The 12531-nt window shown below is 36.2% G+C and overlaps 1 protein-coding gene across 3 annotated transcripts in view; it reads left to right on the forward strand.

Annotated features, from left to right (window-relative positions):
• Positions 1-11167, forward strand: part of KIDINS220 (kinase D interacting substrate 220) — a 75158-nt gene extending 63991 nt beyond the window's left edge. For all 3 annotated transcript variants that reach the window (XM_079327983.1, XM_079327985.1, XM_079327984.1), the window contains 4 exons: positions 3264-3410; positions 5146-5244; positions 6722-6970; positions 8779-11167. In XM_079327983.1, the coding sequence (XP_079184109.1) occupies positions 3264-3410; positions 5146-5244; positions 6722-6970; positions 8779-10047 (1764 nt within the window). In that variant the 3' untranslated portion in view covers positions 10048-11167. The remainder of the gene's footprint in view (positions 1-3263; positions 3411-5145; positions 5245-6721; positions 6971-8778) is intronic.
• The last annotated feature ends 1364 nt before the right edge of the window (positions 11168-12531 follow it).

Raw genomic sequence — 12531 nt, forward strand, 5'->3', positions numbered from 1 at the left:
TGCTTTTGTGTAGAATTTTTGTACTTTGAATATTTGTGCTTATAAGAAATAACTTTTCTATTCTGTGGGAGCTGCTGGTTTGTTTCTGGGGCTTTTTTGGGGGAGTGGGGGCGAGGGGAGTTGGCAGATTTGGTTAGATAGAAGTTTGAAAAATTATTTGAGGTACATTAGTAGTATAATTTGATCCTGAAATGGCAGGAGAATGTTTCATTAAAAGGAGGATTTTCTGTCAGAAACAAATTTAAAACCCTTATGCAAAACAGAATAGTCTGCTCATAAAAATAGTATTTGTGTAGCATATCCTAAATTTATATTTTGAAGACTTATTTTAAAAGTTTCATCACATTATGGAAATATCCTGTGTCTGTCCTAACCCTGATTTCCTCTGTTTACTTCAAAGCATGTTCTCTGTATGTTCAACCTTTATGATGTCACTTTAAGCTGTTGTTTCTTTTAATTATGTTTTGTCCTTTTCTCAAAGCTGTGTAAGTCTGAGTTAAACAGAAACAGACAGGTACAGCCACTTTCTGTGAATTCTCATTCCCTTGTTTCAGAGTCATTCCAGAAGCTATCATACTGGTGCTTCATGCTGGGCTGTCTGTAAACTAATGCTCATTACTAGCCTTGAGGTTTGTTTTGACAAGCTGCTTTTAGCTTTTGCATGGCAAGTACTTTTCAGACTAATGTTCTCTAAGCATCTCTAACAAAACCACTAAGGCTGAAAAATGTGTCAGTTTAAGTACAGTTTTAATTCACTTACATGATGACAATATCCCTAAAGCTATTACATTACTTATTCTTTAGAGAGTGCTTTTCATAAAGAATGATTTGGATTAATGTGCATCTATTTCAAACAGTTCACACTTTTTACAAAAATAGTCTAAATATTTCTGCTTTTACATATCTTTTTTATACACTGAAAGCAAAGTTTCTAAACTAAGTCTTAATGCATGCAGAAAGAATTGCTTGTCCTTGATTGCTAGAAAAATATTTTGATCTGAACGAGAATCTGTTAAATTAGAAGTGTATAAAACTTTTCTTCATTTATTGCTGGGTATATAGTTGATAATGTATTTAATAGATTATGAGAACAAAGGCAATTGCTAACACATGTTGCTTAGGGTTCATTTATTTTGGTGGTGCCACAATGTAATTTTGGCTCTAACAGCTTCTTTTATTTTAATTGAGAAGCCATCTTTCAAAATATAAATAAGATTTGAATTAACTTAGTATCTTGTCTTTGTATTATCTAACTCATGCCAATAGTAAATAGGGTGTTTATGAAGAAATAATGGATAAAGCTGGTATTCTGAAGAAAAGCCCACTGTGATGTGTTAAAGAGGAAAATTATAGATGTTCATAAAAGAAGTATATGATAAATAGATTATGGGTGAAGCTTCATTCTGTCATTTCCTTCATTTTGATGATTGGCTTATATCCATGACATGATACAGATTTTAGATATGTTAAAAATCAGACTAAATTAAGACCTAAAACTTGTCCTTAAGACGCCTGTATGATAACTAATTAGGTATTGTAGGCACTTAATTAGGGAGACATTGCAGAATCTGAAAAGTAGCTGGCATGCCCTCTAAAGGAATACCATGCCCTAGTTCAAGTGCCTAGGCTGGAGTGGAATTTAAAAATTTAATTTTTCTGCAGTAATTTAGGTAGATTGCCTTCCTCAAAAATGGGATATATCTTTTGTTTGTTATCCAGTTGACATGACATTTAAAAAATTAGGAATGGTTAAAGAAACAAAGATTAGTGCCCCAGCTATTTCCAGGCAAGTGTGTAAATTGCCAGATTCAAATTCCCCACAACCCCCAGTAGTGTTCCCAGATGAAGCTGATGGTTAGACACTTTAAAGTCTGTTTCAAGGACATCTAGTGGAGAACTTTGGGAAAATAACGTGTATTATCACCTAAACTTTGGAACTCAGAGTAGCTTGAGTGGGGAGTGTGCCTAGCTCCCCAGATCAGGATATCTTTGATAACAGTAAGTCAGAAATAGCTCTGAGGTAGTAAATAATGGGGTTTTGGATTGCTGCCTTGGAATTACTAGTTGAATAAATTATTTTAAATAGATAGGTTTAGATAATTCAGATAGTAAATAAATGGTTTAGATAATTCAGATAAGACTAATGGCATTCTCTTGATAACTCAGTTTTTATAAGCAATGTATTGGGATCTAGTAATTTATATTAATTCTGAAAAATTAAGCACCTTCAAAGTAATTAAATAAAAATGGGGACACTGTTACAACTCCAAAACCAGTCTTCATTTGTGATTTGAGGAATATAATAAAACTTGGTTAACTGGATAGTCAAAATGCACTTTTACATCCCAGGGTTTGTGCATGTGATTATGACCTCTGAAGCTTAGAAGCTCTTTTGCATCTTCCCAAAATGAGCTGCTTGGTGCACAGTCTACAATGCAGAATCCAAAACTTTATATTCAGAAAAAAGGGAGGGTGCAACCTTCCGCGCAAATGGAGAGCACACAAATATTTTTAACTGATAGAACTGATTCTGATTTTGCTTTTAGGAATTTAGAATCACTAGTGTAACTGTGCATAGGTTCCTATCCAGGAGGAATGGGTTGTTTTTTAAAGAACATACTGGCTTAATATACTGTCTATCTGCAGATGCATTTGTTTTAGTTTTCCACCCTTTCTTTGAAATTCCCAGAAGCTAGCAACATTAACAGGACAACTCTTATTACAGAGCTGAATTATAAATAATATCTACCTGAATCTTGCCCAAGTTTGAGGTACATGAAGCATCCTCATAGTATCTTGTAGGGTGTTTACAGTGCTGCTGTTTCAGTACTGTGGTACACAGCCCCTTGGCTGATCTTGCATAGAGCTGAAGGAACCTTTGGAAAATGAACAGTTATTGTTAAAATGACCCAATTAATCCAAGTAGTTGAGCAGTTATCTTTGAGTGTCTTTGAGTTTTAGGTCATCTTTGCTTGATGATAAACCAGGAGTTTTTAAGACGGAAAAATTATATAAGAGGGTTATTTTTTTCACAAAGGCAGGACTCAAGATGCTGCTTTTTTTCTCCTATAAATACATGTAATGAATGTTTCCCAATATGTAGATATTCTGATAGTAATTAAAAATGCCTGTGCATTCTTATTCACATCTCTTAATTTTAAAATGTAGTTGAACACAGCTTGATTTGTGTTAGTGTGTATTGTGAATTTCTGGGTCTACTGAGTACTGGAACAATTCTTATGTGCACGTTTTCTCACTTACAGGGTGCAGGAGCAGGCACAGGGTCAGCCACAGGAGTGTCACATGTATCTCTGAGTGCAATGAGTGTGGAAGCTGTGTGTGAGAAGCTAAAGCAGATAGATGGTCTGGACCAGAGCATGCTACCTCAGTATTCTGCAACTATAAAAAAGGTATCAGCTGAATTGCATTAATGTGTTTGGTTCCTAAGCATGGCGATATACAAGGGAAGGAAAATATTTAGTTGCCTCTTTTTCTTGAAAATGTTCATTTAAATACATCAGGTGTTAAAATAGCATCCTAAGCTCTGTGTGTGACAAGTTTGGAGGACATTTTCATACAAGCATTCAATTTTCAGAGAAAATGCTCTCTGTTGAAAAGGACAAACAGTCAGAAATATAAATGCTAATGAGAGTAGTTATTCTGAGAAAATAAGTAAGAAAAATGTTTTCAAAATTGCTATGTGTGATTAAAGAAACAAAAAGGGTTGCAAATGTTTTCTGTATCTAGGTAGCAATATCCCTTCTTTTTTTTCTGTGAAAAATTGGCACATCTCTCCTGTTGTAAATGAGTGGTGAAGATAGTTCCATTTCTTTATCACAGTCCACATCTATTTGCTTCAGAAAAAGGTCACTGTATGTTTTTCTGCTTCTCCTCTTTCCTGTGATAGATACATTAACATCAAATTATTTTTTGCTCTTTAACTTTTTTTTAACCATTCCGCGTGCTCTTTTTTACAAAGAAAGAAGGGAAAAATACGAAGGTTGTCATTAGTCAGTGTTTTTGTTGAGCTCAATTTGTCCTGGAATTTATCATATCTCAAATAATATGGGAAGGATTTGATTCAAGGATTAAGTTTATCATAGGAGGCTCCAGCAAAGTTACTTAAAGCAAGAAGTAGGATGTTAGATTGCAGGTCATTAAGTTAAGCTGCAAAAAATTTCAATTGCTTCCATTGCTCCAGAGTGCAAGAAGAATGTCCTCATTAGTTATCTCTAATGAGATTCCTCTAATTTGTATTCTTGCATTTTTTACAAGGGATATAATGTAAAAAAGGAAGATAATGGCTCGGATTGGTCTTTTTCCTGGTTTGACTAAGACCATCTGCAGGGATATGGGAGCAAAACGATTGAGAGTATAAGCAGAGGTCTCAACTTGGGTCTTCCATTTTCTGTCTGGTCTACTAAGACATGGTTCCTCTTTTACATTCTGTCCATACACTGATATATGGTATAAAGAAAAACATCTCTTGTTACTATGTAAGGAAAATGGTTCTGTTTTGAATTTGGTGCTTTTGGAAGTTAAGCACTATATAAACATGCCCAATATGAGGAATCACCTTTCTAGAATATAGATGTTCTTTAAGCACTTCTGTGTTGATCTCTGATTGATGATGAACATTAGAAAGAAGTCTAATCTTCTATCCCTGGGCATTTCTGATGATGGGAGGAATGTAAGCCTGTTTTATGCAGAGAGGAAACTTAATGGAGGTAATACTTGATCTTAGATGCCTCAAGCCAGGGGTCAGATGCTGCCTGGGATTTCATTGTCTGATTATCTTCATATGCTTGGGTATCTGCAGTCCATTTGTGTTCTGAGTTGGAGAAATTTAAGCAGATTCATGTGGTTTATTTTCCCTGAAATTTTCCACCACTTATGGGTTGTTTCCTTATGTCTGTATATAGGACACTATCATATTGCCTTTTATATAAACATTTTTAATGGATTTAATATTTCCATTTTTTTCATGACACATAGTTGTCATACTTCTATGAAATCATATGGTTATTATATAGAATTGAACTTAACAATGACTTTGGGAAATTTCACCTCTACCTTTTTAGTCTGTTGCTGCCATGCCATGAGTCTTGTATCCATAATTTACATTATTTAGTTTTATTTTTTTAGGCAAATATAAATGGCCGTGTCTTGGCTCAGTGCAACATTGATGAACTGAAAAAAGAAATGAATATGAATTTTGGTGACTGGCACCTGTTCAGGAGCATGGTAAGAATTTCTGTTCAGTGTTCAGGTCATCATAAATTAATCTTTTTCAACATTATTCTTTTTTTATTTCTGGTTGCTTCCTTGTTGTCATCTTTAAGTTTGTAAGTATTGTCTTAAAGCATGAATGCATCTGCTATTTTGTTACTTTGTCTTTTTGTCTTAAGGTTTGTTTGCCTATGGATTTGCATCTTAATTGATTGTGAACTCTGAAGTTTTGTTTCCTTTTTTTGTGGGATCCATTTTTCCCTGTATGGGTTCCTGTCTTGGTTTGAAAGACAGGCATCTGCTAAGGAAGGCAGGAGTGTCTCTTGAAATGGAAAATGTAAACTCCCTCCTTCAAATTATTTTCATTTTGAAATTAAAGAGCCCTCAGGCAAAGACATGGGGATAGGAATAACAGTCCTTTACTAGGAAAATTAAAATATAAATACAATAATACAAAAGACTAAAACACTGACAGAGTCAGAATACAACCTCCCACCCCGTCAGTCAGGGTGTTGATAGCAGTCTGATTAAATGGTGGCTACAGTCCTCCTGGAGTGACAGATGTGGTTTTGTTGAAGCAGTGGTCCTGTAGAAGGGTGCAGTTTTCCTCCAGAGGTCCAGTGATGATGTAGAAGGGTCTGGTTTTCCTCTGGAAATCCAGTGGAAAAAGGCCGTTCTGATGTTTGCAATCTCAGTTTTTATCTAGGTAGGAAATGCTTGGCTCCTCCTCCTGGGTAGAGCATCTCACCATGGGATGATGTAATTTTATCAGTCCTGCAGTGGGAGTCAATGGCCCATTAACAGAAGATATCTGCCTGGAGGAAGGATGGGTTATGGAAAAGATAAGGATCACTGCCCCACTTGGTTTCAACAGAATGGTTATAGAATATACACCCTTGGTTACATCCTGCTTTGCAACCCAAGACAGTTCCCTTTTTGAAATTTTCCTAATGAAATTACGTTCTGAAATGGCCAGAACTTAACTCTTCTTTAAATCTCTGTCCTATTCTTGAAGTTAATCAGGGAATTCAGAATATGTGTAACAATAGGTGCAAGGAGTTGGCCAGCCAGGCTGTTACAGTGAGTATTTTCAGACTTTTGCCAGTTTTCTTTCTTGAAATAACAGTGTGTCTCATCTGTAATTCAGACTTGAAAACACCAAGAATTACGAGATTTATTGTTAGATACAAAGTGTTTGATTTGCTTTAAAATTTGTAATCTATCACTTGGTAGTTGTATAAGAACTTAAGTATTTTTATGGCATATGAGCTCTTTCAAGGGTTTGAGCAGTAATAAGAATAACTTGTAAATACAAAAGAATTATGAAATTATTTTTCTTTGTACTTTTTCATGGTCAAAGCTGCATATACGGGTACACTTGTATAGCTGTGAATTCCTCGTTCCTATTTTTAATTGAGTTCTTGTTCATCAATTTTGAGAACTTCTTCTATTTATGCAATTACACTTAAACTGTCTCTCTTTGTGTATTAAGATTGTTGAAATGAGAAACTCAGAAAGTCAGGCTGCTCAGGAGGATCCTCGTGGAGCAGCAGAGCACGGAACAGCTGCCATGGCTCACAGTGACCTTCCTCGCCGTCCTGGCCACAGCACCGAGCTGCCTCACACTGAGCTGACGGGTCTTGCTGGGCAAGCTCCCTACACACTGAACTTCAGCTTTGAAGAACTCAACACAATTGGTCTGGATGAAGCTCCTCCACGCCATAGTAACTTAAGTTGGCAGGTATTTAATAGAGAAATGTACTCTGCTTGCTTACCTGTATGGAAAAGAGGTTTTTTACAGTCTTGGATATAGACAAGACAATAAATAAGTCTCTAGGAAAGTTCAGATGCTTTCAGTTCTCAGTCTTGGTAAAGACTAGTTCTGCAGAAACCATACTCTGAGTGGAAGTCTTAAATCTTTGCTGTCTGAAAACAGTCCAGTGATCACTCTTCTGGACAAAAAAACCTGCAGCTATCATGCTTTTCTCACTTAGCCTAGGGTGGTGTCTTCCAAGGCTTCTTTATTTGTGGAATATTCAGGCTTTGTGTATGAAATATTTTAACTATGTGTTAACTAGAGGTTAGCCCATTCAACAAATATATTTGTTAGGTTTTTGAAAATGGACAATTACAATGCTCCATGACATCAGAACTTTGTCCTGTTCATAGATTCCAGAACTGACATCCTTCTCTAGCTGTGGTTTCTGCTATAAGTTGTGGGCAGTTTTCTTCTGCATCTTATGAGACCCCCTGAAATGTTGGATTTTCATTTGTCTGTCCTTAAGAAATAAGACAAATCAGTTGGTGGCTAAGTAGGGGTTAGAATTAAAAAAAAAAAAAAAAAAGAAACTGCAAACCCAATGGGGTGAGCCCTTTTCTTCTCTAGAAGTAAATTATAAAATCTTGAAGGTGCAGCAAAATAAGAAGACACCCCAATTTCCTAACTGTAGGTAATTCCCAGAGATAGATTTCTACCCCAGATACTTCTGAGTGTGTGCATGCATGCTCCTGTGTGTTTGTAGGATACTAATTACCTCTTACTGCCCATTTCCATGGAGTATCAATGTATGTTTTTTCTAGATCAAAGTGCTATTATGCACATTTAATGTATTTTAATAAACAGTGCTTCTGATGCCTATACAGTTATCTGAAGTTGAATCAAAGGAATGAGAAGGGTAGTTTGTCTTTAAGAAAACATTAGAATTCACCTGTTAGAATTTGTTAAGTCAATATTGATTAGTATTGCAGCTTGTCTGTTGTGTGACCTGACCCTGGCTGGATGCCAGTTGCCCACCAAAGCTTTTTATCACTGCCCTCCTCAGCTGGGCAGTGGAGAGGAAATATAGTAGAAGGTTTGTGGGACAAAGTAAGGGCAGGGAGAGATCACTTACCAGGGACCATCACTGGCAAAATGCTCTTGGGGAAATTAATTTAATTTGTTACCAATCAAATCAGACTAGGGTAATGAGAAATAAAACCAAATTCTAAAAGCAGACAGGGGCGAAGAGGGTTATGTTTGTCAGGAAGCTGATGTTTCTGAAATCAGATATATGCAATGTAACTTTGCTATGATATGTTAAAGTATGTATGGTGGGGGTCTTTTAAAAATGTTTTTGAGAGCTGTTCAACATTTAGATGGATTCTTGCTGTCTTTCTAATATAAAATGTAACTTTTGTAAATGTGTGAAGTGTATTTAAAAACCCCATCTTGACATGCAAATCCAGTTCTTATAATTATATACTCAAAAGAGTTGCTCTCAAATGCACTGGATAAAATGCTTGTTTTGTGGAAATTATGAGAACCAAAACTAAGAATATTTTCTAAGTTTAGTTTGTATGTGTGCTTCCATATATATGTTTATAGTAAGCATTTTAATTATAATGTTTACAGTTTCACTTTCATAATCTCATTTGTAGCAACAGGAACAATAATTTAAGTGCATGTTTAATGCTCTGGGTTATTTAAGTACATTGATGAAAGTCAAAAGAAATAGTTCATTTAACTGTTACCTTTCTCTCTTCTTTTTTCTCCTCTTTTTTTTTTTCCAGTCACAAACTCGTAGAACTCCAAGTCTTTCAAGTCTTAACTCTCAAGATTCTAGTATTGAAATATCAAAGCTTACAGACAAGGTGCAGGCAGAGTACAGAGATGCTTATAGAGAGTATATTGCTCAAATGTCACAGTTAGAAGGAGGTGCCAATTCTACCACAGTAAGTGGGAGGTCCTCCCCTCATAGCTCAAGTGCTTTCTATATGGGCCAGAGCACTTCAGGGGGCTCCCTGCACTCCAGTGCAGAACAGGAAAAAGGAAAAGACAGTGAACAGAAGCAAGATGATGGAAGAAAGTCCTTTTTGCTGAAGAGGAATGATGTTGATTACAGTACTTCAGGTGTTTCCACTAATGATGCATCTCCTTTGGATCCTATTACTGAAGAAGATGAAAAATCTGATCAGTCTGGTTCTAAGCTTCTCCCAGGAAAGAAGTCTTTGGAAAGAACCAGTATTTTCCAGGCTGCAGATTTAAAGCTTAAGGGAGTTACTCTCCGGTATCAGAAACTTCCCAGTGATGAAGATGAGTCAGGAACTGAGGAATCAGATAATACTCCTCTTCTTAAGGAAGGTAAAGATAAGAAAACAGATACAAAAATAGAGAAGCAGCCCAAATCTCCAGAACATGGTTCTGAACCTATTAGAACCTTCATCAAAGCAAAGGAGTATTTGACAGATGCCCTTTTGGATAAGAAAGATTCGTCTGACTCTGGTGTAAGATCCAATGAAAGTTCTCCAAATCATTCCCTCCACAATGAAGGAGCAGATGATTCACAGCTTGAAAAGGCAAATCTCATTGAGCTTGAAGATGACAGTCACAGTGCAAAAAGGGGAATTCCACACAGCCTTAGTGGCCTTCAAGATCCAGCTGTGGTTCGTATGTCTATTTGCTCAGAAGATAAGAAGAGCCCCTCTGAAAGCAGCCTGATAGCAAGCAGCCCTGAAGAGAGCTGGCCAGCCTGCCAGAAGGTCTATAATTTAAACAGAACGCCTAGTACAGTCACCTTAAATAACAACAGTGCTCCAAGCAATCGAGCTAATCAAAATTTTGAAGAAATACAAGGTATCAGAGATCCATCTCAAATTATCCTGCACCCTGGCTCAGGTTCCAATTCAACTGCAGTTCAGAATGAGAACCTCAAGACGGTTGCTCACAAGCGAGGCCAGCGTTCAAGTTACACCAGGCTTTCAAAAGATTCCTCTGAGCTCCACACTGTTGCAGCCTCAGAGGGGGCTGGTTTTGGAGAGGAGAGAGAGAGTATCCTGTGAAAAGCAGCCAGGTTAAAAAGAGTATGCTCATGAATTGTAGCTTGGAATTCTTTGTCAGTCTGTGGTTACATTAATCTCTGTAGTTCAAGTATTGTAAAAGAAGGCCTAGATTATTTTCAGTCATTTTCTCTGAAAGGAGGAGTAATTTTCACAAGACGCAAACTACTTCAGACCTTCCCCACATATAAAAGCAGTAGTTGTCAGCATGGAAAATCAGTTCTTTGTTAAAACACTGTGCAAAGGTTTGGTCAGGGGCAGATTTTACAGAAGTATGGTTTAATTATGAAAAGTACAATGTAATTTTGCTTTTCTCTTGGGATATGTATTACTTATCCCATTGAAACATTCCGTTAATTGTCCATATTTGCAAGTAAAGTTAACACTGTCAATCCTTGCCATTTGATGTGCAAGATGCCAGGACATCGAATATCACAACCTGTGACACCCTTACCAAACTTTGCATTAATTTATGAATTAATATGTGTGCAACATAAATTACATATGTTGAAATTTGAGTGCTAAGGTACTTGTTTGGCTATGTGTACGCTTTTGCTCTCTGTATGTTCAGTAGTCACTGTTGAATTTGTGAACTTTGGGTAGAGTGGTGATAAGGTTTGTAAGGAACGTTGTTTTGATGTGTCACTGGAATTGGCAGTTATTTATAAGGTAATACCTTATCATTGACTTAGTGGATCCATTATTTATTATAGGTACGCAGTTTTGCAGTCACTGAATAGATGGTCTCAGTAGATGCAACCACCACATTACAATATTGTAAGGATAAAGTATGAATATGATGTTTGAATTCATGAAGCATTTGTGGCTGTCTGTGATTTTTCCTTGGTACAGTGTTTATCATTTGGTTATGGAAAGAAAAATAAGTGGTGTTTTCCATTTTAAAACTAATGCATACCTTTTGGAATCTTGTCAAAGCTGTACTCCAGCTTCTTTATTTCTGAAGTACAGTGTTTGAAGATTTTTTTTAATCATCTAAGTAATGTACCTGAATGATGTTATAGCAAATACTTGTATTGTCCAGTGAAATCTGCATGGTTTTGAGGAAGAATTGTTCAAGCTAGAGTCTGCTAATAGAAAGAAAATAAAAATAAATTGGCATGTTGGGCTTGTGTCCAAATTTCTTTTTATTTGCAGTATTTTGTTTCTTCACTTGATAAAAATGTTAAGTCCATATTGTTATGGGTTTCACAGATTCAATTTTTAAAAATGCATTAAAGCAATATAAATTTTAATATAGTACTAAATAAATATAAAAATGCATTTGATTAATGAAATTGCCAAAGCAGACATTTCCAAATGAAATGCTGTGAGCTGCAGAGAAGTGGACACCTCTCACTAGTCCAGAGCAATATTCCTGCTGTTTTGACAGTCACATGTGCTGATAGCTCTGCACAGCTTTGCTTGTGTCTCAGTGCATCTCAACCCAGATACTTCCCAAGGGACCTTGTGGTCTTGGCCTTTGTTTTCCAAATCAAGAGGATGCATTTCTATCCCAGAGTCAACAGAAGTGTTTCTGCCTTTATCTAGACTTTGTTTTTTCATTCCATGGATGTCTTATACTTAGAGAACTGGACATGTGATCTGTACATTCTGGATTTGGTTGGTATGTTATTTGGTTGAATTAAAATTTACTCACCAAAGCATTACAGAAGTTCTGGAAACTTGTGAGTACTGTTAGATTAATAGTTCAGCCAAAAAGCCTTCCAAAACAAAATAGGAAGCCCCCAAAGCCTGTGTAGCTTTGTAATACTTTGCCAAATCTTTGGGAACAGTTTTTTGGGTTGGGTTCTTAGTCTTAAAAATAAGACTCTGCTCTCAGACATTTTTGGGATGTAAAAGCTTTTGACAGAAAGATATTTATAATCATTGTTTTGTAAGAAAAGGCAAGTGTAGCCTTCTTCATTCAGACATACAGCATTGACAAAAGATACCAATTATTTTTAATCATTTTATCTTAAGTCCTCCAAATAGATGAATGACAAATTGTCATATGGTTTTGAGGTGTTTTTCTTCTTGAAAATTTTATTCCTCAAGTCTTTATAAAATACCAGCATTGGGATGAAAGAGGTGATTGAGTGAAACATTTTCAGTGTTTCTGTCTTGTGTTCACTAATACCAGTGGAATTGCTTGCCATCACTAGGAAGCAATAGTCATTAGAAAGTGCCTATGTAAGATAGCACACAGCTTAATGCAATTCTCCCTTTGGGTATATTGATCCATGCCACACATGGCATTATATAGTAATGCAGGCTGCAGTTTACATCATCAAATATGTTCATGGCCCTTTTTATTTAATGCCTTCCTAGCAAAGTTCCTAGAATTGGGCAATATGAATGCTTCATAGCCAGTTTAAAAACAGCATGCCATAAAAGCTGCCTTTTAACAGGACAGTAAATATAACTGACTCTCAGAATCTACTTGCATAAAAATAGCAAGACAGAGTGAATTTTTCATTTAAGGTTTTT

This window comes from Erithacus rubecula (assembly GCF_903797595.1).
Source record: "Erithacus rubecula genome assembly, chromosome: 2".
NCBI classification, from domain to species: Eukaryota; Metazoa; Chordata; class Aves; order Passeriformes; family Muscicapidae; genus Erithacus; species Erithacus rubecula.